Raw genomic sequence first — 24,154 nt, 5'->3', positions numbered from 1 at the left:
TTGTGAGGGGAAGCACCCTCTCAGTCCTCCCTGCAACACTTGAAGCGAGTCTATGTCGGCTGCACTTTCGGTGGGCGAGTACCTTCCTATGCTTAACCCCCCTATGGACATCCAAGCCCCGTACCCAAAGGAATCTGCCCCGCCCCCCAAGCCGCACTTCCTACAGAACCCAACACTATCTTTGGCTGTTTCTGTGATCGAGTGCTTTCTGAACTGGCCGACATAAAAAAAACGACTATTGGATTTGATTAAGGTTTTGAGAGAGGCTAATGTGGAGGGAGGGGTGTGGAGGGTTGGAGAGGGTCTTTCGGGGGACGGGCTTAGGGGCTTGGGCCCAACTGCTGACTTGTGGTCATATTACCTGTGCCCTCATCCGTCCTTTGCTTCTGGTGCCACGAATGCTCCAACCTTGACGAGGCAACCAAAGGCTGACCAATTTCCAAACCCAAATGTACCCAGAGAACCTCCCATGGTCCCTATTCTGGGGCTTGGGTCCTCACCTTTGGAGGACCATGCCCCAAGGAACCTGGGTATCAAGCGTCCCGTTGGGAGTGCAACCAATGCACATAACCCTTGCCCTGGCAGGCTTCGGCCCAATCATAATGCCCATGGAGCACCTAGAAGAGCCACTGTTTCTTCATGGGGTACCAAAACTGCACCTTGATAGAAGAGAACCAAGGGATTCCCTTTTGAACAAATCCCTCCATCGACTGCATTCTGTAGGGGACTGTGCTTTTGTGACCAAGGATGCCATGGTGGAGTGCACTAGATTGACTTATGAGAATTCTGCTGACTCTGTCAGATTGGTCTTTAGGGACAAACATATGGCAAGGGTGTTAAAATGGATTTCTGAACTCTGAACTGGAGGGGCAGAGGTTCAGAAGGCCAGCCTAGTTTCGTGGAACAGGGTAACCTCTGGACAAGCCAGACCAATCAGGGTAGAGATGGCGGCGGTCAAGACTAAGTCTCAAGCGGGGTGAGGGTGACTGAAAGACCGCAATGAGCACACAAAGCAAGGATACTTACAAATTACTCCAGACAAGTGTTATATTAAAAATATAGACACATTTATTACAAGGCCTTTGTAACATCGACCATAGCAAAGAATCACAATAATACTAAAGTAAACCAACACATCACAATCAATACAATACAAGACCGAGGGGTCTAAGGAGTTAGGAGCACGTAATATGTAGACCACCTAGATGGGGAGGAAAACAGGCAGTGCAAGTAATCATTAGACACAGTTCGACATCTGAAATGCGCCTAACTAGGAGGAAGTCTGAGCGCTAGGAAGAGAGGAGCCTTATGCTCAAAAGTACCTGCACGCGCTGGTACCAATGGACAAAAGAGGGCCTCTTCAAGGATATCTGGCAGTTCAGGAAGGTGAATGAAGCGATGCAGAACAAGTCCCCACTACTCAAGCAAGGCCTCCACTTGTGGGCAGAGGCAGGGTGAGAGTGCGGGATAGTCACCATTTCGCAACAGCGGTAGAAAAGAAACGGGCTCCTGCGCGAGGAGCCACTGGTTGGGGTATGGACTACTCACCGGTCCCTGACGCAGGCAGACCCAGACTTCTCCAGTTCAGTTCACGTTGCTGGCAGGTTCAGCTGCGATGGGCAGGACGTCTGGACACCATGTAGATTCTGCGTAGCAGGATGCAGGGTCAATGGTGTCCCAAATGCAGCGGACGTGCACAGGCTGTTACCACAGCAGGGCAACACGGCAACTGCGTTTACTCTGGTCCGGGCGCACTCGTCTCACTTCAGACCTGGGAATGCCAAGTGTTCGAAATTCGGTGTGAGGGTGCCGTGGACGCAAAGCAAGCAGTAAACCAAGTTTCGAGGGCTTCCCCGAAACAGCGGCGGTGACAGAGCAAAGCGTCTTGCGTAAGCTGGTCAGCCCACTGGTTGGCCCAGGGACACTTTCGAAGAGGCTTACTTGCAGGGTTTGATGAAGGTGCCGGGAATAGTTGATCCCACTATTCCAATGGGTCGAAGAGCCTTCGCAGACCTTCTAGGACGATCAGATGCAGAGGGGTCTCGCAGGACGACAGCGGCTCAGTGTGCCAAACCTTCAGCGGGTCACAAGCGGTTCCTCGACTCAGCTTCTTGTTGCAGGATACTTGGCTCCTTATCCCTTGTTCGGTGTGAACTCAGGAGATCGACATGGTAGTGGTGTTTTCAGCCTCCTCTTATCCAAAGTTCCCTTCGCGCCAAAACGGAGAGGACCCAATGGGAGATCTGCTCGCAAACACTCACACCACACGTGGATCTATCATGGACCACGGTGGTCCCAGGCATTCAGGACACTCCAGACTCTCTGGCACCCAGGATGTGTATTGGGACCAGACATCCCAGCCCACATCCGGGAGGCACTCACAAGGCATGCAGAAGCCCGCGAAAGCTTTGGGGTTTCGCGGGAAAGTGCATGACCAAATTAAGGACTGCCCCGGGTCGGCTCGACCTGGGGGAAGGTGAAGGGGCAAGACGGTCAACGGACAGGACAAAGAACCTTGTAGCATGGCCATTTTGGAGCCAGGCCACTCATTTGTGCCAAACGCGGTAAGCGCGGATAACGTGGCGAAAAAGGGTTCAAAACACAAGAGGAACGATATTTTCCACCAGTTCCGTCCGTGACACACTTGCACAGTTCATAATAAGTCCAGGGAGAGTTTCTAGGGCCTTTGGAATGACTAGAGACCCAAGAATACGGTATTGTAAATTACGGTGCACTCTTGTTTCATGTTGCACAAAAGCTGCAACATGAGGAAAGGAAACAAAGTCTCCCAGTACTGACTGTCTTAAGGACATGTCAGTTTCCCCATAAGAATTGAGCGAAAGCCCAGAGGAGTGCTGCGGAAGGCTGCGCTTCTCTGGCAAAGTCTAGATCAGGGTGTAAAACAACAGCAAAAAGTTTGGGGGTTGCCACATGGAGGGAAAATTACATACAATACGAAATCTTTCCTAACAAAGGGATGTTTTGAGAAAATGTAAGTGCTACTGGCGGACCCGAAGAAGTGTAATTGTAGCTAGCCCATCCCCCAATTCTTGTCTCGCGGCCCTCCCTGGTATCTCCGCTAGCAATGGTTTTCAATCTGGGGCGAACCTTACACCTTTGGGCCCCCAGCATTTTGGAAGTTAAAAGGGGCATAGGGTCGGAGATAATGGAACCTTTGAGAGAAGTTTGTTCTTTGGCCTCCAATAGGGTGTTGTTTCTCCCTTGTTTTCTTCCCTTCTTCCTCGAATTGTTGTAGTAACTCTCTAGAAATGTATTGCTAGGATGTACTTTGGCCTAAAGGCCAAATAAAGTTAATTTACTGATTCACTAAGCTCCCGTGCCTCTGTTCCTTTTCAGAACGATTCTCATGAAAGAAAATTGAAATTCAATGGATTGCCTATCTCACGCAGATTCCTCATCTGATAGCTATTCCCTCCATCTCTGCTGATTCGGAAAGCTTTCAACAGGGGGCATAGTGTACCTCGACTTGGCCGTCGATCCGTCTTACTCTGTGTCTGGTCATCGGCTCCGGACGTGACGTTAGACGTTGCATAAATACTACGTCACTACACGTCACTACACCCCAACCTCACTTCCCTTTTCCTAACACGCTGCTTGGCAACAGAGTTTTCGACTCGTTCAACGTTTTCAATAGAAAATGTTTACTTTTTTTTCAATCCTTTAAGCAAGATTCTGGTTGCTCGAGTATCGGTTTTCAAGCGGTGCTCCGATTGTGACACCAAGATGTCCATCACTGACCCACACGAGTTGTGTCTCTGGTGCATCGGCACAGGACTGATGGGTGTCCGTCGTGTGCCAAAATGCAACCCAAATCCCTACACGATTGAGATGCAAAACTCGCTCTAGGTCGACCGCCCTCAAAATCACTGACGAGGTCGACGATTCGGTCTTCGGAGGCCGAAACCGAGGGACTCGCCTCCAAGAAAGAACAAAGGCGGAAGAAGAAACGGTCCCACTCGAGGAGCCACTCTGCCTTGTCACGAAAGAAGAGGAGGCGTCATCGACGGATAAAGGTAAGCTGTCAGCTGGGCCTACCACCCGCCAAGAGTGGGAGGCTTTCAAATCCTCAATGCTTCACTTGTTCAAAAAGTATGCTGCAGTCAGCAGGCTTCGGGTCCAAGAGCGGCGCTCGGTATACCCGACCCCTCTAGTGCCCCGGTAATAGCAATGTCAGCGCCGATAAATTTTTCGACACCGAAAGAGATCCAATGGAAGCCGGACCAACCCTGTGCTTCCAAGGATGTCGACGCTACAGCGTCTTGATCGACACCAACATCCACCATATCGGCGCTGATAGACAAACCCTCGACGTCGACGGTTGTCGAGAAAACATTAATCCCACAACCCTGGTCTGAATTTTTCGATACTATGGCAGGTATCGTCGGCGGTAATTACGCAGATGATCAGGGGGATGTCGACCCAATTTACTTCGGTTCAGGAGGGGTCGATTATTTTGACGACCAGAATCAGCTTTTGCAACTGGCTCGAGGCCAGCGGTCTTGATACCTCTCCAGACCTCGAATGTCATCAATCCCAGCCCTATCTTCATAATACTTCTAAATTCACGGCTTTAGTGGAAAGGGTTATTGACACCCTGGGATTGCATTCATCAGTGGCGCCTGTACAAGGTTATGACCTTACTGACATTTTAGATGAAGGCCTCACCACAGAACGTAATATGCCTTTAAACCCGTGCATTTGCCGATCCTTTAACAATTATGTGGCAAAACCCTTGTTCCATTCCTCCCGTCAGCTCCACCTTTTCCGGGAAATACCGGCCGGCTAGAGGAGACCCTTCATACCTCTCCTTTCACCCTTCCCCGGAGGGGCTTGTTATGCAGGCTTCTACTGTTTCTTCTAGACCTGCGTCTTTCACGCCCACTCTACCTCCCGACAGGGAAGCAAAAAAGGTAGATGCCTTTGCAAAGAAAGCATTTACTTCAGGTAGCATAGCCCTAAAAGCTACAAATGTGCCAAGCAGTTTTGCCAAATACTCCTTTTGGTCTATGGATAGCAGTTAAAATGCTGCTCAGTATGTCCCATTAGGAGAAATGCGTAAGGGCTTACTACAGCTAGTGGAGGATGGGAAAGAAGTGGCCAGACAGTTGCTGCGAACAGGCCTGGACATCACCGACTGTGTGGGCCGATCTATGGCGTCAGCATAACACTAAGAAGACAGGCCTAGTTAAAAACCTCAGTTTTGTTGCCTTATGTCCAAGTCAAGCTTCTGGACATGCCCTTCGAAGGGCGATCTTCTATTCGTCCAGAAAGCCGACGATTCCTTAGAAAAATTGGAGGAATCCAAAATCACTGCCAAGTTCTTCGGCCTAGATGCGCAGCCGGCAAAACCTGAATTTAGCTTTGCCTCTAGGGCAGGTGGGGCTAAAGGAGATATGCTCCTTATGGCAGGAGAGCGCAGCTCCCATCGGCTAGGCAAGGGCAGAAGCGTTTCTCGCGCTCCGGAAGGGGTAGAGGGGTTGACTGAGCATTCGCTCCTGTGGCAGGGAATTACTTCCGATGCCTGGGCTCTTCAGCTCATTCAGTAGGGTTGTTGTCTGCCATTTGTAAGAAAACCACTGGACAGACCACCCCCAATACATACGGGACAGGAGATCCAGGAAGAACTAAGAGCCCTGTTGTTGAAGGGTGCTGTGGAAGAGGTACCTCCCAAGCAGAGAGGATTGGGTTGGTATTTCCAGTATTGCCTGGTACCCAAGAAAGGAAGTGTTCTCTGTCCCATTCTGGACCTCGGAGCCTTGAACAAGTTCTTGAGGAAAGACACATTTAGGATGGTGACGTTGAGAGAGATTCTCAATGCTCTCAAACTTCAGGACTGGCTGCTGTCGATAGACCTACAAGACGCTTATTTCCATGTGCCAATCCATCGAAAGCACAGGAAGTTCCTAAGAGTCACCGTAGGAGATATGCACTATCAGTTCAAGGTGCTCCCCTTTGGTCTAACCTCTGCCCCAAGGGTCTTCACCAAGCTCATGGCGGTAGTTGCAGCTCACGTCAGGAGATCCGGGGTCCTTGTATTTCCATATCTTGACTACTGGCTGATCCGAGCAAAGTCTGCAGTGCAGGGCATGTCCCATTTAGAGGACACCTTCTTGCTGCTGCACAAGCTTGGCTTCTCCCTAAATTTAAAGAGTCCCACATGACACCAGTATAGCGGCTCCAGTTCATCGGAGCAGTCCTAGACATTCGGGTGGGGGAAGGCCTTCCGTCCCGTGGAGGAAGTAGTCCGATTTACATAAATGGTCGACTTGTTCTGCAACCATGACACTCTACCAGCGGCTACCTTCCTTCTCCTCCTAGGCCTCATGGCCTCCTGCATGTTCCTAGTGCCAGAGGCCAGGTTGTGCTTGAGATCCCTACAATGGCTCCTGAGGGATCAGTGGTTACTGTACCTCAGCACTGTCTCGGATCTCCTCAGGGTGTCTGCATCAGTGGTCAACAACCTGTCCAAGTGGGCGGACCGCAACAGTCTCTTAGCGGGGGAACCCTTCTGGCCTCCTTGGCCTCAGGCCTGAGTGGTCATGGATGCGTCTCTGAAGAATTGCGGTGCTCACTGCAAGGATTTGCAGGTGAACGGCCTATGGTCAATGACGGAAGCAAGGTGGCACATCAACAGGCTGGAGTTGCGAGCTATCAGGCTTGCCCTGAAAGCATTCCCCCGTCTCTGCAGGGGAAACATGTCCTCAGTCTGACGGACAACCCAGTGGCAATGCACTTTCTCAACTAACAATGTGATGTGCACTACCGCCTCCTCTGCATGGAGGCGATGATGCTTTGGTTTTGGTTGCTGGAGAACAGGATCTCGGTCTTGGCAGTTCATCTGGCGGGCATAGAGAACAACATGGCTCCGAGCAGGCGGAGCACAATCTTGCAGGAGTGGGAAGTGTGCCAGGAAGTCCTAGAGGAGGTCTTCGCTCTCTGGGGTACCCCAGCAGTGGATCTATTTGCAACAGAGTCCAACAGGAAATGCAAACAGTTTTGCTTGAGGGAATTCACAGCGAACGGTGCACTGTGGGACGTGCTTCTGGTGGATTGGACCTTCCCTCTCTTTTACGTGTTCCCTCTGATTCCCGTCATTCCATGGGTTCCATGGAGGTTGAAGAGGTTTCGAGCGATAATGATCTTGATCGCCCCTAACTGGGCGAGGAGAACGTGGTATTCAGACCTCTAGATCCTGGCCATCTGTCCACCTCAGTTGCCTCGACGTCCAGATCTCCCAATCCAGTCCTCAACCTGCATGCGTGGCTCTTGAGAAGATGAGATCTGATGACTGGGACCTCTCAGGGGAAGTGGCTGCATGCAGACTATCTTCAAGATCTTTGTACGCGTGCAGATGGAGAAGATTTGAGGCATGGGACAGGAAACGCGAGATTGACCCCATCTCTTGCCCCACCACTACAGTGATGGAGTTCCTTCTGTCACTGGCCTCAGCAGGCCTTCAGGTCAACATAGTCCAGGGATATTTGGCAGCGTAATCTGGGTTTAAAAGATCCCCTGATCAAGGCTCATTTTGTATAATCCCGGTAATGGCACAATTCCGGAAAGGCCTTGTAAATAAGTTTCCGTCAACTCCCTTTGTTGTCGCTGCTTGGCTACCTTCTTCCTATCCTCCACCAGTTGTAAAAAAATGTCCCACATGGCACCCTCGGGGACATATTCAGCAGCATGATCCACAGCCTTCCATAAGCAAACGGAGTACTTGGACAATCCACATGTTATGTTAGTGACTTTGAGCGCCATGCTGCCAGAAATTAACACCTTTCTGGCCAATGCGTCGATTATGCTCAACTTTGGGACCCTCGTCCAAAATGTCAGTGAGCTCGTACCCCTGAAGGGGTGTGGTGGAAGCCTTCAACCCATGGGTGTCAACAGCACTGTGAACCAGAGCCCTGAACTTAATATTAGCATGAGTATAGGGCTGGTTGTGTTGTAACTCAAGGTCTGGAGAAGTATCCAGACCACTGGCGTCTGGTGGACCCTGAGCTAGGGCCAAAAAAATGGTAATTTATTGTAAAAATCAACACAGGCTCCCGAGGTCATCAATGCCAAATATGGATTGCATCGAGTCAAAGATACCCGATCTTGGCGGCAGCACAAATGTACCATCGCCGACTGTCTACTTTTGTATTGTGCCTGTCTGTGGTGATGTAGCTGGGGATGTTGTGTGGAATGTTTGTGTGTGGATGATAGAATCTTCTTAGTGAGTGTTCTATTCAGTGACAGTTACAGCTGGGTGGCCCTGGGTGATGGGAGCCGGTGTTTGTCAAAGCTTATGTCCTTAATGTCTTCATGTGGAACTGTAACTATTAAGATGGAAATAAACTTACATGAAGTGAACTTAAAGAGCCTGGAACATGCTTTTTAAGAATGGCGACGAGTCGGTCCTTGGTAACCTAAGTGCCTCAACTGAAGGACAGAAGACCCTGCTGCGGGGGGTGCAGGAAGGGCAAGCTTTTAGAGAAGGACAACACCGCCCCCAAGAACTGTAAGTCCCATCACCCAGGGCGCAAGGGGATATGGAGGAAGAGAGCCCCATCGCTGATAATACCTGCTTTCATAAGCTGTGCCAGGGTGCAGGGAAAGGTACAGGAGCAAGGCCCCATAGCACTTTGTATAAGCTAGTATTTGGTTCTGCTTGGAATTAGGGTCAGAAGAAACAAGGGTCTTTGGCATAAGGACCAGCTAGGCCCATTAGCTGGGAAAGGCCCTCTGCAGTTGGAAGGGCACCCCCCTGCGAGGGTATAAAGTGCTATTGTCCACAGGGAAAAAGGTGTTACTCATTAAGTCAGAAAAGTGCCTCGCATGTCATGCAGTGACTGTTAGCCTTTTGAAATTTTGGAAATGAGTAGTGAAGAATTTAGCTAATGGGATCTCCGTTAAGAAGTTCCTTTTCTCCTGTGTTTGACCGTTCGTCAGTCTGAGATCCTCACTTCTTGCTGAGCTTTTGCTACTGGTGACGTCATACAAGCTTATGGGGGAATTGGTGATTCAATCGAACGTGGCCTGAGCTGTGCGGAATGGAGAAGTTCTTAATTCGGTTCTCTGCGGACGTGTATTGTGAAAATGCCTAGCTTCCTGAGTTTTAAGTAAATGACCATGTGAAAGGGACGTATCCCCATGTGATCACGTGCCAGTATCCGGAAGCCGACACGGCTGTGTGCGGTGCTCTTTCTGTGCTGCTTTTTGGGACAGTAGCGGCTGCATGAGAGAATGCAGGGGTCCTCATATCTCCCATGAAGTGCCGTGGGGATGCTGCATGGATTAAAGCACACGGTTCTTTGCACGCAACGTAAACACGTTTCGTGTTTACATTGAAGGTCCGTCTGCATCGTGCTGAAAGGGGGAGCATCTGCTTTCCACGGATGGTGAAGTATACGGCAGTAATACCATTGCGGAAGGTGGCCTTTGGAATGTTGCACGCAACCATGCCGTTCTGTTTTAAATATTGAGGCGTTCTGTAAGTGGTGTGGTGATTTTATTTTTTACAGTACGTTACGCGTAGGATCTTTGCAAGACTGAGTGTCCTACAATGGTCTAAGCGAGGGTATTTGTTGTTTAGTAGTAGTGCTATTCGAGGACCTAGGATAATGGTATAGGTATGGGTGTACTACGTTTTACGTGGTTTGTTCATTGCATAATGTGTGTTATTTAGTATAACCTCTTGAGGAATTGCAGGTTTGAAGTGCCAGGCACCCCTGGCATTTGAACACCCGTGCATTGTTGGGGTGTGCGTAATTCTATATATTGTGATAGAATTAACCTTTTGTGGGATTTTCAGGTTTGGAGTGTCTTGCCCATGGCACGTGGACAATGGAACATTTAAGTGTGTTGCATTTGTTTATGTTTGTGATAGAATTAAACTTTTGAGGCATTTTCAGGTTTGGAGTGTCTTTCTCATGGCACATGGACTTCTGCTTGCACATGTACAGTGTGTTTCTGCGTCTGTGCAGAGCACGCACATATGAATCTGTTTGTATGTGATGGCTATAACTAATTTTGTCGTTCAAAATGTGCAGCATTTAGAGTTGCACAAGCAACATGGACTGGAGGGTGTTTATTTAGAGCCTATATGGCTATGGACTTGTAGGACTTTAGAGCCTAGTAAATATGGGTATGGACTTATAGAGATGCTGAAAAGTTTCAAAAAGTTGATGTGTTGAAATGCATTTTGCATTCTAGTTTTGTTTAATTTTAAAACAAACTTTCAGTTACTGCGTTCAATGGTTAAGAATGCATCTTAGATCTGAATATTTTTGACACATGTTCATGTTATATGAAATGTTGGTGTATGGATGGTGAAAGTGACAGTGAGAGTTGGGTGATGGTTTGGTTATGGAGTTTGGACAATTTTAAACACGAATATTTCGTTTGTGCGATGCATGTTTTGGGTTATGGGTGCAATTCCCTTCCGTTTGGATATTGGTCAGGTTAATGGTGCTTAACTTATTTGGTGAAGTTTGAGCAGTAGCTTCATTTCGGTTATAGAGCAAGGTAGCTCCTCGTTTCGTGTGACCAAACAGGGATTGGGTTTGGTTTGTCCAATATATGTTTGGGTACTGGTCTGGTTAAGAAGTTCGTTCTTATTCTGGCAAATGTGGAACAGCAAGGTCGTTGTTCTTATGGGAGGTAGCTCCTCCCTAGGGTTTTATCCTTCTCATCATAGTGGACAGTAGGTAGCTGGTGGTAAAGGGGTAGCTGGGGACGCCTAGTAATGACCCTCTGATATTGAGAGTGGTATGTCCCGAGATGATGAGTAAAAGTGTTTTCTATGTTATTTGTGGTATTTACTATGGATTTCCTTGTGTCCATGGGTTTAACAGCACGTTTTGGGTTAGGATGTTTTTCCTTGCGAATAATATCGTTGAGTTTTTACCAGTCATTGATGTTGGCATTAGGAGTGTGTGGCCACCGCTGCCTATGTGTTTGGAAGGTTTATACAACGTGGTCTGGTGTAATGTGTATGGTGTTGAGTCCATGGGTGTTTGTGGTTTCAGGATGTTTTATGTTTCCATTTTGTGATTCCCATTGTAGTGAGGTGGTGGTTGTTTTATTTTTGGAGACTTTGAGGTCTCAGCTCTCTAGAGTGGGAGTCTAGAGGCCTGCTGGAGATTCCAGGGTGGCAGCCTGGACACCCGCATTGTTGTAGGCGGGGGCAGCTGGTAGGAGGCGAAGCAGTTTTGTGGTGGTTAGGAATGTAGGTGATGTAGCCCAGTTTTAGGGTTGGCCAGGTCCTAAGGTGAGAGCCCAGTTGCTTGTTCGTGGCAGGAACAGGCACATGGATGATAGTATTTTTGGTGATTGGCACATGGAATGTAGTTTGTCAGGGTGTGGTGTTTTGATGGTTGGGTTTGGTCGTGCAAGTGTCCGTTTTCAGTTGAGTGTCATGTGTTTCTGTTCTTGGAAGGTGGTAGGCTTGTTGTGGTGTGTGACTTGTTTTGTGCAGGTTAGGTTCGTAAAGGAGGGAGTTGTGTTGTATTGTACTTGTCTGTGGTGATGTAGCTGGTGATGTCGTGTGGAATGTTTGTGTGTGGATGATAGAATCTTCTTAGTGAGTGTTCTATTCAGTGACAGTTACAGCTGGCCGGCCCTGGGTGATGGGAGCCGGTGTTTGTCAAAGCTTATGTCCTTAATGTCTTCATGTGGAACTGTAACTATTAAGCTGGAAATAAACTTACATGAAGTGAACTTAAAGAGCCCGGAACATGCTTTTTAACATCTACGCTGAGGGCTTGAGAATGGGTTTCAAAGCCGAAGCTTTCGATGCCAAAGTTTCTTTCGGGATTACATGTTTTTATTTCGAATCATTTAATAACAAAAGACTATATCACAAAAAATATATAACGAAAAAACAAACTTTTTTGGGTATGGGGTCCCCAAACCCCTTTTTCCGTTAGCTAAAAACCCACCCCACTTATTTCCCCCCCACAACATTTAACCCTTTACTCCACCCCCACATACATTCTCGTTATAAAGGCACCCTTTATTACATTTTCGTTATAAAGACTGTATAACTTCTTTCGGCGATGAGGGACGCTCGGATACCGATGGGCGTTGTTAGCCTTGGGTTTTCAGCCCTCTGGCAATTTATGCCTGGTTGGCATGATGCCCAAAGGCGTGTTCGACGTAAATGCTGTCGACGGAATGACTGGCTTGGGGTCGGGAGAACCCAGTGCTGCTTTTGCTGCCAATGTTTGCTGGTCGGGGGCTGGAGCCGCACCTACCGCAGCTTGTTGCCTAAACATATCAAGCATGGAAGTCTTAAAGCTTTCTTACTCTTTCCGAGTGGACAGCCCCGCTGAGGGCTTACCTCGATCTGACGACGAGCTGGACTTGCGTCGATGCCGGTGGTGCCAGTCTTCCGCGATGAAGACCAGGATTGGCTCCTGTAGTGGGACCGTTTCTTCGTCTTCTTGCGATGTCGTTCTTTCCCCTTGTCAGCAATGGGCTCCTCCGTCTCGGCCATCGAGGACTGAACGAGGGACTGCACCAGAGATTTGGCAACCGGACTGGCCAAAGCCCGTTTCCCAGCTCTCTCACGTAGGGACTTGGGTTAACATCTTTGCGCACGACACGAAGCCCTCGGTGTCGTGATCAACACCTAGGCACCACAGACACACGTCATGGGGGTCGGTTTCCTGACATTTTGGCCTCGTAATCGCGACATCGCTTGAAACCCGAGACCCTGTGAGACGACATTGTGTTAATGTTTTCTGAGAAAGCTTACAACTAGGTACAAAAAAAAATTTGAGTGAACTCGAGTCGTGTTCCCGATGCAGCCTGCAAGTGCGCAGAAAAAAGGAACTGAAGCATGGGGTTTAGTGACGTGCTATATATACAACGCCTGACGCCACTTCCGGATCTGACGATCGAGAGCCGGGCAAGGCAGATCAACGGGCGGGTCGAGGTCCACTACACCCCCTGTCGCAAAGTTTCTGAAAAGCAGAGTTGGATATCCATCATGATGAAGAATCTGCGGGAGAAAAGCAATCCATTTAACTCCATAGACTGGATCCCATGTGGGTATTGAGCTTTTTGCTAGCTTCTAGAGATGACGGCTGCTTTCCGTCTAGGGGACAAACTGTTTTACATTCTCCCGGTCCAGATTGGTGGTAAGCAGTGACAAAGCAGACAATTTCGAGTTGCATCATGCTGTGCATTCCCCAGCATGGGGTCTGGCATGAATTAACATGCTCATGAATATTCCCCGTCATCAGACTAGGAATCTCGGTAAAAGAAAAAAGTTTCATTTCAGCTTGAAAACTATTACTCCTCTAAACCAATCACTGTCCTTTGGATCATACTGCCCGTCCAATGACAGTCCTCTCCATAAGCTCCACCCCTGGAGGCCCTCTTCAGATTTTGACTGCACGCTTCAGTACTGGGAGTTCTCCGAGTAATTTATCATATTTCAAGTTTTTGGCAAAATTTAGTAAAGTTTTTGACCGATTTGTGTGTAATCGTTTGACCGGAGGTCGACTACCGGCAGCGGTGACCCGCTGTCGGCAAAGATCACACTACTTTGCGGATCATTTATAGAGTTTTGAGAAGGCACGGGCTTGGGCATATTTCGCACCTTCCTACCATGATTGAGGAGAAAAAAAGCCTCTTCAAACTTGCAGCGAAATGTGGATTGAGGATTGTGTATGTCTGTATTGCCTGTCTGCCGTGCATTTTTTTAAGAAGACAAAGATGGATCGTTACAGCAGGCTGGCAGTGTGGCTCAAATCGGGCAAGGTCTCTGACTCTTCCGGGCATGGTCATGCTTACCCCTGGACCGGCCGCTCCCACAAAGTCCCCCAGAAAAGAGGTTGAGATCCTTTGAGGACGCCCCGCCCTCGGGGGTCCAAAAGAAAAGCAAGGCTGCATGTGGTTGATCCCACTGGATTCACTGCTGCTACGGTCCCAGCTCGGGAAGGACAAGATCGCTGTCACCAACCACGTCTACAGTGAGAGCCTACCAGTGTGGGGCGCTCCCTCTAAGGGAAAGTCCTTGACTCCTTCAAAACTCTGCTTACCATCGGCGGACAAGGCTACGAATGAGAGATCCAAAGGTGGCCCTTCGCTGATGCCATCGGCAGCTCAACTGGCCAAACAGCTTTGTCATCAACGATCTCCTGCTACCACCCCGTTGATGACCACTACTTCATCAAACAGAGGGCTGGCCACGAAGATGGTGTCCACAGTCACGGTGACGGCCGTCCTGCGGATGTCCCAACCACCATGGCGTGAAGCACCTGGAATGGGGACAGCAGCTGCTACTCCCCAGAAGTCTCCAGGAAGGGTGAAACTTCTACAGACCCTAAGTAGGGCACAGAACCACAGGGCGCCCCAGTGGGACCGGTACAGATTTATATGAGCTCCGATGAGGGCACCAACAATCTGCCCGAAGAATATTATTTGCACCTCAAAGCGGGTCAGGCACCTGTGTGTTTAGGTGGTCACCATGAGGCCAGCCTAGTCCTCCACCTCGCCAGAAGAGGCGCACCCGTCCGGAGCCTCCACCTCTCATTCCTTCCACGCCTGAGCCCAGGGACATGTCTTTGGACATTCTGACCATGCGGCACATGCTTGTATCAGAAATTAAACAAACTGCCACCCACACCGGGTACTGTTCCATCTATAAGTACCCCAAGACCATTTCCCCAGAGCCCTTCCTGGCGCAAGCGCAGGTCAAAGGACCCTGGTCCAAGGCGTCAACAGACACCACTGCCTCCGCCTCAGGACTTGACCCGCACTGGAGATCCCATGTTAGTCTGGGACACCCTGGCTAAACTTTCCTAAAGCCTCTCTGAGCTCTTTTTGAACCCTCTGCAAGACTTTCTAAGCCTAGTGTAACTGTGTGATCTTGGGCGCATTTGTGCTCTGCTCTCTCTAAGAGTGGGCCCAACCTTTGGACTTTGGCTCACCAGTGACTTTTGCTCTTCTGCCTTGCTAACAGTGTTCCTGAATCTTAGAGTGTTGTACCTTTCCATATTCTGTCTTTTTCCCTCCCTTTCTCACAAACGGTGGTACCTTTTTTTCGATGTCGTGGTAAAATGTGGTATCCCGGTTGCCGGGTGCTTGGCACGGGCAAGGCGGCCACGAGGTACGTCGGGAAAGCGAAAAGACAGAGAAACTGGTTATCCCCACCAGTCAAAGGAACAAGACTCTCCGGCGGGAGATCTCCTCTGTCGTTGGGAAAAGTGGTGAGGCAGTCCAGCAGGGCTCCACCGGTGGTGGTGTCGTGGCAGGTCCGCTCAGCTTCTCCCTCGTCGGATTCTTAGGTCCTGTGGCGACTTCTGAAGTTCCAGTCCCCAAAGCCCTGCTTTTATGCAGCAAACCCCCATTCACTCAGCCTAGCTGTCACTCAAACATGCTAAGTGGTGAGCCGGCCGGCTCACCACTTGGGCCAATCAGGATAGAGTGCGACTTGAGTTGCCTAGGCAACTCAGTCCAGGGTGCCTAAATTTTCCTCCGCCCCTCCTAAGTACCCCAGACAGAGTGGCACCACTTTGGAGGGGTTCTGTGGAGAATCCCGCCAAAACGTGGAACAAAGGGCTCGACTTGGGTTGGAGTCACAGAAGAGAATACAAACGCCATTTTAGAATCAAGTTTTGGCAAAAAATACCAACCGGAGAATTAATATTAATTAAATAAACCGGTGGTATGTTCGAGGCTACCGTAAATAATTAAATAACGGTAGTAGCCTAAAACAATGGGAAATCCCATAGGAAAATATTTGCGGTAGAATATAAAAAGTAGTATCCACTGCCACCAGCCAAAACTCGATCAGGGGGGACGGAGACGTGCCCCCTCGACTAACAGACCCCGGGGCAATTGAATTGCCCCAGCCAGTACGTCCACAATATGATGGTTTGTACTGGTTCTGTTCAGAATTTAAGACTAGTAAAGTCAATGGTGACTTTACATGCCCTGGGAGACAGTAGTCAGTCCCAGGGTATGGAGTCTATACTGGGGGGTCACTATGACACCCCTGTGTCACTGCACTGAGGGTGCTGTGTAAAACACATCACAAAAACACATGAAGCCCTATGGAGTAAAAGACCCCATAGCCCATTAAACACATCTAGATTCAAAGAAACACACTCAAATGATGCCCACGAGTGAGGGTAAAAGAGTCTCACTCTTGGCAGGAGAAAAAAATAAACCCCAAAAATCCAGCAAAGCTGCTGGGGGACTCACTAGGTTAGGAAATTCAGCCTAAACAGAGAATTCTCCCTAACAGGGGTTTCCGAAGACTTCTCAATTGCTTGTCAATTTTAGACCTGTGAATCATGGGAAGGCCTTGTCGAACGCTTTCATCTCCAGATGGCTGTCCGGCTGCATCATGCACTGTCATCGGCTGGTTAACTGACCCCTTGCAGGCTGGCAGAGAGCTCGGCACCACCAGAGTTTCTCTCTGGACTGCCCCTGCTCGACATCTGCAGGGCTGCTATGTGGAGGTCCACGCACACTTTCACAAGGTAGTACTGCGTCGACAGGGATTCCAGGGCGGAATCCCGAGTCGGCCAAGCAGTGCTACACAACCTGTTCACTTTAGGCGAGTGTGTTCCAGGGGTGAGTGTTTTTACTTCTGTTGAGCCTTTCCACCTCCTTTGGTTGTGTGTATGTACTGCTGTGTAATCTTTATGCATGAGCATGTGAATCCATGCCAGACCCAATGCTATGAGAGACTAGGGAAGAAGGTGTTGTAGGGGATACAGGCTTTGCAGAGAAGGGTGCCAGTTAGAGAAATCTGTCAGGCCCCAACCTGGTCTTCTCTACACACCCTTTCCAAGCACTATGGCCTAGACCTAGCTAGGCAGCCTAGATTACCCCTAGCTTAGAGCAGAGACCCCCGCATTGGTAGGGCGGTTTTACAGAGCTTCTTAGTCTAAGCTTCCATCTCTCTACCTGTAGTCGGTACTGCTTTGGGAATCTATCGATTCTTCTCCCACAGATTCCTCATTGCTGTCCCTACCTCTTTTCCTGATTATGTGGGCATGGTGACGCTATATATTTGATCTCTGACGTGCCATCCAGAGTTGAGAAATCGTGGCCGAGGCATGCAGAGGTCGAGGACTCTACACTGAGCCGCATTAAGCCCCCTGTCAAATATTTCCGGGCAGCTCCTGCAAAAGGGTTAATCTATCAAGATGAGGAATCTGTCGGGGAGGAATCCATATAAAGAACGTTACTGGTAGTCATTTCTTATTCAGATTCCTGACTGGATCAGATGCTCTGCCCTCTGGTGGTCGAACAATCAGAATCAGAATCAGGATTCTCCACACCAACTAACAAAAGTGCAGCCTGTTCCCACTCAGGCTGCGGGGCCAATCTTGAAGAGTTACAAATTCATGATGTATGAAGTTCGAAAAATGCGAAAGCATATCAATATTCTTGAACTGAAAGCAGTTTTCCTGGGCCTTCCAGCCTTCTTGCTAGTTTTGAAAAGTTCCAGACCTATGATCCTTATGGACAATGTGGCGGCCATGTTTTAACTGAACAACCATGGAGGTGCATGATCGGCAAAACTGTTCACACTGCAGTGCAGATATGTCAGTGGGCCCTGCAAAACATCACTTCCTCTGAAGCGGCCCACTTTGGAGGAGTGGACAATGAGGCGGCGGATGCCCTCAGCAGTGCGAGACACTTCATTCAAGAATGGGAATTCCACCTGGATGTTCTGGAAGAGATTTGTTCCAGGCACACAATACCATATTAGGACCTCCTTGCTACTAAATGAATCTTTAGGTTTCATAGAAAGAAAGGAGGGAGATCACCCTAGCAGATGTGCTGTTCTTCCCATGGGACAAAATGTCTGTGTATTCCTTTTTCCCTCTGCTTCTAATTTCCAAGGTTCTCCAGAGAATCTATGGGGTAAGCAATTGTCAGATTGTCCTGAACTCTTGCCATTGGCCAAAGAAGCACTGGTTCTCAGACCCACTGCATATGGCATCTCGGTCATCTCCCTCTTCCGTTCTAAATCTTCTTCATCAGCAAGGTGGAAATAAATCGTACCCTCTCCTTGGCATTTGGGGCCTGATGAATTGACTTTTGGCCATTTTGGCTTGTGGGAAGACAATATGCGTATCTTGGCATCTTCCAAGAAAAGTTCCACTAGGTTTCAGTATAAAGGGAAAGAGTAGGTTTTTCCAGTGGATGCTCTGCAGCGATTTGAATCCTCTCCTAGCTGCAGTAGATGTGTTGTTGTTCCTCAAGGACACAGTTTTCCTCATGCAGAAACTACCTGGTGGCTCTGGGTGTCTACAATAAAGAAAATGTCATTAGTCTTTCCAATCTGGTCATCATGTGTCACTTTTGTTGAGCTGTTTCACCAATTCCCTGCTATGTGCAGGTCTATTTTGACATGGAATTTAAATGTATTCTTGACATCTTTGACCCATAAAACCTTTGAGCCAGTGTCCTCTGCTGATTTGCCACTTGGTTCCTTGAAGACCGCTTTCCTGGTTAGCCCATAGGGTCAGTGGGTTACAATCCTGTCTTCGGAGGAACCTTACGTTTTCTTTCACTGAGACAAGGTGGTGCTTCGTATTCACCCTTTTTGATGGTCACCGATTTTCACATGAACCATAAAATCTCACTTCTGGTATTCTTTCGGGACCCCCAGATGTAGGCGGCAGGATTCTGTACTGTGTCCACATTCGTAGAGCCCTGAGGTTCTATCTCGAGAGGACTAGACCTCAGTGTGCGTTGGAAGACTTTTCAAATGTGGTGGTCCCAAACTGGGCAGACAAGCAGCAAAAACTACAATTGCATAATGTATTGTGTGCTGCTTTGCTCTTTGTTATGATCTTCAAGGCAAACTCTCCCTGGGTGCGTTGCATGCACACTTGACCAAGGTGAAAAAGGACATATCAAAGGCACATCTTGTGGGCGGCAATCTGCAAAAAGCCCACCAGGGCATCTTCATCGGCATTCTGCAGACACTATTCCGTAGACAGCAACTCTAGAGCACATGCACAATTTGGGCAGGCAGTCCTGCGCAATAGCTTTGCGTCAAGTAAAGGTCGCTCCACCTAGAAAGTACTCTCCCATAAGTATGTAGGAAAGGGGATGTGGGAGTAAGGAAAGGTTATTCACTGTAGTGGTTACTTTGCTCCTAGTATAAAGGCCCCTTTGCTCCATACACTCACACTCCATTTGCCTAAAAAATGTATTAAGCTCTTCCGGCCCTCACAATGGATAATGGGACTGTGTGCTTGCAGTGTGTGGAAGATTAGTAGAGTGCATGGCCATGTTCCATGCTTACAGATGCTCCCATGTGCACACTTTTTAAAATGGAAGTGTGTGTTGCTGTGCTTGCACTCCAGTCCCGTCCCTGCTCTGTAAGAACTCTGTTACGCATAGAGGAAAGGCAACTTTACACTAGTAGTACAGTGTTCACTACAGTGAAAATTGTTTTCTTAATTTTGCTGTTAATGCATGGTAGACACAGCAGCATGTGTTTGTTTCCTGTGCTTTACAAATTATTGCGTTCTTAGAAAGTACTAACTTGCTCTCAGTTATACAACTGCTTCCTCTTAATAGTTAAAATATATTTGAATGTACTTTCTATTACAGAAGCCCCTCCTTCTCAGGCTGTGAATCCAAGGGAGCCAATTGAAAAGGCAATAATCTTAGTGCTTGGAACCCTGCTGACCGCATTCCATGAGTTGGTGCAAACTGCCCTCCCCTCCGGAAGCTGCACAGACACACTGCTGAAACAACTGGCCAGGATGTATGGCATTCTCACTTCTCTTGTGAAATACGTAAGTCTTTTCCCAGCCCTTAAAAATGTGTGATCATCATGATATACATTTTTTTTGTCTGTAATTTACAATCATCTAGCACAATTTGTATTCTTTTTTTTAAAAACCTGTTGCAAACATGACTTAGAGCGGTCAAATATTTTGGCTTTTTAAGATGAAAACATAGCACAGTCTGTGGTGCTGTCAGTGCACAGGGCTCCTTGGGACAGGTCACCTGGCCAGGCTTCAACAGGGCCACAAACACGCCGATATAGAGGGACTCTTCAACACGTCTTTATTTTCTCTCACATAATGGCAACTGCCGAAACCCACGTGTCCCCCTTAGGTCCCGCCCTCTCCCTAGCCCAACGTCCCTTTCCAGAGTTATGGCCCAAACTGTAGGCCGACCACACAACGATGTAGAAAGGCAGAGGTGGTCATGACGTGACATCTCCCCCTTTTTAGAGTTCAACGTCACCTGGACTTTCACCCCATCTCTTCAATTAGCCTGTGTGGTGTCATGCGGCTTCTTTGCAGTCTTCTAGGGCAGGAGAGGTCTGGGGCAGTTGACGGCTCTTCCGCTGTGCTCCTCTCCTTCGGATTCTTCACCATCTCCTTGATAGGAATTATCCGAACACAATTCACCTGGGCTGTTACATGACTGGTCCCATCTCCTAGGTGTGAACCCCGGGAGTGTCTTGAACTGGGAAGAATTCCTCGTTATAGATGGTTGGTGATCTACACTTGCGGTTACCATGTGCCCTTCTTGCTGGTCACCACAAATCTCTCTGGGGAAAATGTTGAGTCTTCTTTCCTGGCCTTCGGTTGGCACACCACTACCAGATCTCCCAGTTCTATTTCACACTCTTTCGTCCCGTCCCATGAGGTTAGAGGGGCTGACTCCGGTGGCGCTGTGTGGAGTGTGAAGATACTCCTGTGGAAGCTGATAGAGTGCTTGCTCAAAAGGTTTGTTGACTAAATGGGCTATTTCAAGAGTTCTCTTGATGTTGGCCATAAATCGTTCGACAATCCCATTGGCATGTGGCCAACGAGGTGTTATTTTTTTGATGTTAGAATCCCGTGTACCGGGCAAAGTTCTCAAAATCATGGCTCGTAAATGGCAGTCCATTGTCTGATTTTATGACCTTTGGTAACCCCATATGTAGACAGCATTCGGTCTAGTGGTGGGATGACTCATGTCTCAGCCGTTGATTCAATAAATTGTGCATCCGGGAAACGAGAATGTTCATAAATGAGCACCACTACATGCATTCCATTTCACAGAGGTCCAAAGAAATCCACTGCTAGCTCTTCCCAGACACCCTTTGGAACTGTGGACATCTGTAGTGGATTTGCAGAAAGCGGGGGAGCCACCAGTGCGCATGTGTTGCATGTTCCAAAGACTTCTTCCAACAAAGTGTCTAGTTTTGGAAACCACACCTTCTGACGTAGGAGGCGTTTTGTGGAGACTACCCCGATGACCTTCGTGCGCTAGCGTGACTATGTGTTCGCGCAGCGATGCTGGGATGACTATCTAGCAGCCTTCCATGACTATGTGCTCGTCCACCACTGTTGCTCCTCTTTCATTAGTTCTAGGTCCTTTGTCATCTTGCACCGCATCTTGTTCTTTTCTACTTTGACGTTTGAGGTGTGCAAGCCTGTCACTTCGGTTGCAGTGAGTCACTATTGCAAGGCTTTGTCATTTTCAGATTCTTTTCATATGGTGTCACACTCCACAGGTAATGGTTGTAGATGATGTATGATATAGTTAATGTAAGCATCAGCAATTGACAGACTTGCTTGAGCTGGACCCAGGGGGTGTCTTGATAAGTAATCAGCCGGGTTCTTTTTCCTGGGACGATACACAATGTCAAATTAATAGTCCTGTAGCCGTAGTCCCCATCAACCTACTCGAGAGGGCATCCTTGCCTTGGGGTCGCCTAAAATCATTACAAGGGCTTGATGGTCGGTGGCGACCGTGAATGTCTTGCCATATAGAAAAAGGTGGAAATATTCACAGGCCCACACCACTGCTACGCTCTCCTTTTCTGCCTGAGAGAATGCATGTTCAGTTGTTGTGAGGCTTCTGCTTGCGTAAGCCACAATGAGTATTCTGGAGGGATCAGTGGGGTCACATTGTATCAAAATGGCCCCCAGGCCGACCGGGCTGGCGTCTACAATGACTTTGGTCTTATTGTCTGCATCAAAGTATGCCATGTCTTCTGCCTTGGTAATATTGTCGCGAATGATTTCGAAGGCGTGCTGGCAGTCCAGAGACCATTCGAACAGTTGTTGTTTTCGTGTTTGCTGACGGTAACATAATCCTACAGATATCTCGAGCAATAGCTTTCCAAACCAAGGAAATAACGTAATTCAGATCCGTTTTGTGGTGGCTGGGCGGTGTTGAGAGCAGCTACTTTTTCGGGGTCGGTCTCATACCTCGTTCAGAGAATATGTGGCTGAAAAACCCGAGTGATTCTTTCCTGAATTCACACTTCGCTCGGTTAAGTGTTAGTCCCGCTGCCTCTAGCGCTGAACAAACCCTGTGTAAGGCCACATCATGTTCTTCCTTGGATTTGCCGTATACTAACACGCCATCCAAGTAGTTCAGACACTTGCGGACATGTGGGATGACCTTGTGGATCTCTTCTTGAAAAATCTCAGCAGCAGACGAAATTCCGAAGCTGAGCCTCTTATATTGGAACAGGCCCAAATAGGTTACAAAAGTGGTTATGTATCGGGATTCTGGTGCAATTTCAATCTGGTGGTAACCTTTTGTAAGATCCAACTTCGAGAAGAACTTGGCACCATGTGTTAAGATAGATTTCTGAACTCTGACCTGGTGGGCAGAGGCTCAAGAGGCCAGCCTAGTTTCTTGGAACAGGATAACCTTCCGGACAAGCCAGACCAATCAAGGTAGCTTGGCGGCGGTCAAGACTAGGTCTCAGGAGGGGTGAGGGTGACTGAATGACCTCAATGAGCACACAGAGTAAAGGACACTTACAAATCACTCCCAGTCAGGTGTAGATATATTAAAAATACATATACATGTATTTCAAGGCCTTTGAGTTTCAACACACAAATCAAATCACAGTAATACTATTAAGCCAACGCAATCGTGTCTAAATACATATATACAAGACCATTGGGGTCTAAAGGGTTAATGCACGAAATGGGTCCACAACCTAAAAGGGGAAGGAAACAGGCAGTGCAAATAGTCTTTAGTCCCTTCTGCATCCAACACACTCCTAACTAAGAGGCAGTCCAATCTTCAAGAAGAGTGGAGGCTAATGCTCAAATGTACTTGCAATGCAAGCAGACGCAGTAGTTCAAATGGATAAAACGGGGTCTCTTCAAGGGTCTGTAGCAACTCAGGAAGATGGGTGAGGCGATGAAGAATAGGTTCCCAATATTCGAGGAGGGTCTCCACTTGAGGACAGAGTCGATTCCAAGAGTTGGGAATAGTTTGCTAGTTCGCACTAGCAGTGGAAATGGGAGGGGCCCCCAGGGGCCACTCGTGCATAAAAATGGATGGAGGCGCTAGGGGCCACCAGTTAGGGTTGCGATTACTCACTGACCCCCGGCACACTCCGGACCAAACTTCGGCAGTCGAGTCCACTTCGGGTGCAGGTTCAAGTGCAGCAATTTGGCGGCTCTGCAGCTTTCAGCGACAAAGATACAGCGATGATTCCCAAACGCGACAGTGGCAATTTCTCCACTCGTGGTGGATGTATCGGGCCAGTTTCACTGTAGTAGGCTCCAGGGGCACAAATGCAGCGCACCTGCAACGTTCGTCACCACGGCCGGGCGACACAGTAACCACATTTACTCCGGTTCTGGCACACTCGTCTCACTTCAGACCTGGGAACGCCAAGTGTACGAAATTCTGTGTGAGGGTGCTGTGAAAACAGAGCGAGCAATATACCAAGTTTCGAGGGCCTCCTCGAAACGGCAGCGGAATCAGGGCAAAGAGTCTTTGTAACCTGGTCAGCTCACTGGTTGGCCCATGGACACTTCCGAGAAGGCTTACGTGCAGGGTTTGATGAAGGTGACGAGAATAGCTGGTCCCACTATTCCAATGGGTCGAAGCGTCTTTGCAGACCTTCTAGGATGACCAGATGCAGAGGGGTCCCATGGGACGACAGCGGGTTGAGGGTGCCAAACCTTCCAGCGGGTCACCAGCGGTTCCTCGACTCGGCTTCTTAGTTTCAGGATACTGGGATCCTATCCTTCATTCAGTGAGAACTCCCGTGATCGACCTTGTATGGGTGTTTGGGGCCTTCTCTTATCCAGAATCTCTTTCGCGCCAAAACGAAGGGGACCCAATGGGAGATCTGCTCACATACAGGCATACCAAACGTGGACCAATCATGGACCAAGGTGGT

General features: G+C 48.6%; 1 protein-coding gene across 4 annotated transcripts in view; it reads left to right on the top strand.

The window, feature by feature from the left end:
- Positions 1-24,154, top strand: part of FANCI (FA complementation group I) — a 1,757,660-nt gene that overhangs the window by 1,335,307 nt on the left and 398,199 nt on the right. For all 4 annotated transcript variants that reach the window (XM_069624307.1, XM_069624308.1, XM_069624309.1 and 1 more), the window contains one exon: positions 19,603-19,790. In XM_069624307.1, coding sequence (XP_069480408.1) covers positions 19,603-19,790 — 188 coding nt within the window. The remainder of the gene's footprint in view (positions 1-19,602; positions 19,791-24,154) is intronic.

The sequence above is a fragment of the Ambystoma mexicanum genome, chromosome 11, assembly GCF_040938575.1.
Source record: "Ambystoma mexicanum isolate Mex_15411 chromosome 11, UKY_AmexF1_1, whole genome shotgun sequence".
NCBI classification, from domain to species: domain Eukaryota; kingdom Metazoa; phylum Chordata; class Amphibia; order Caudata; family Ambystomatidae; genus Ambystoma; species Ambystoma mexicanum.
This window is presented reverse-complemented; position numbering and strand designations above follow the sequence as displayed.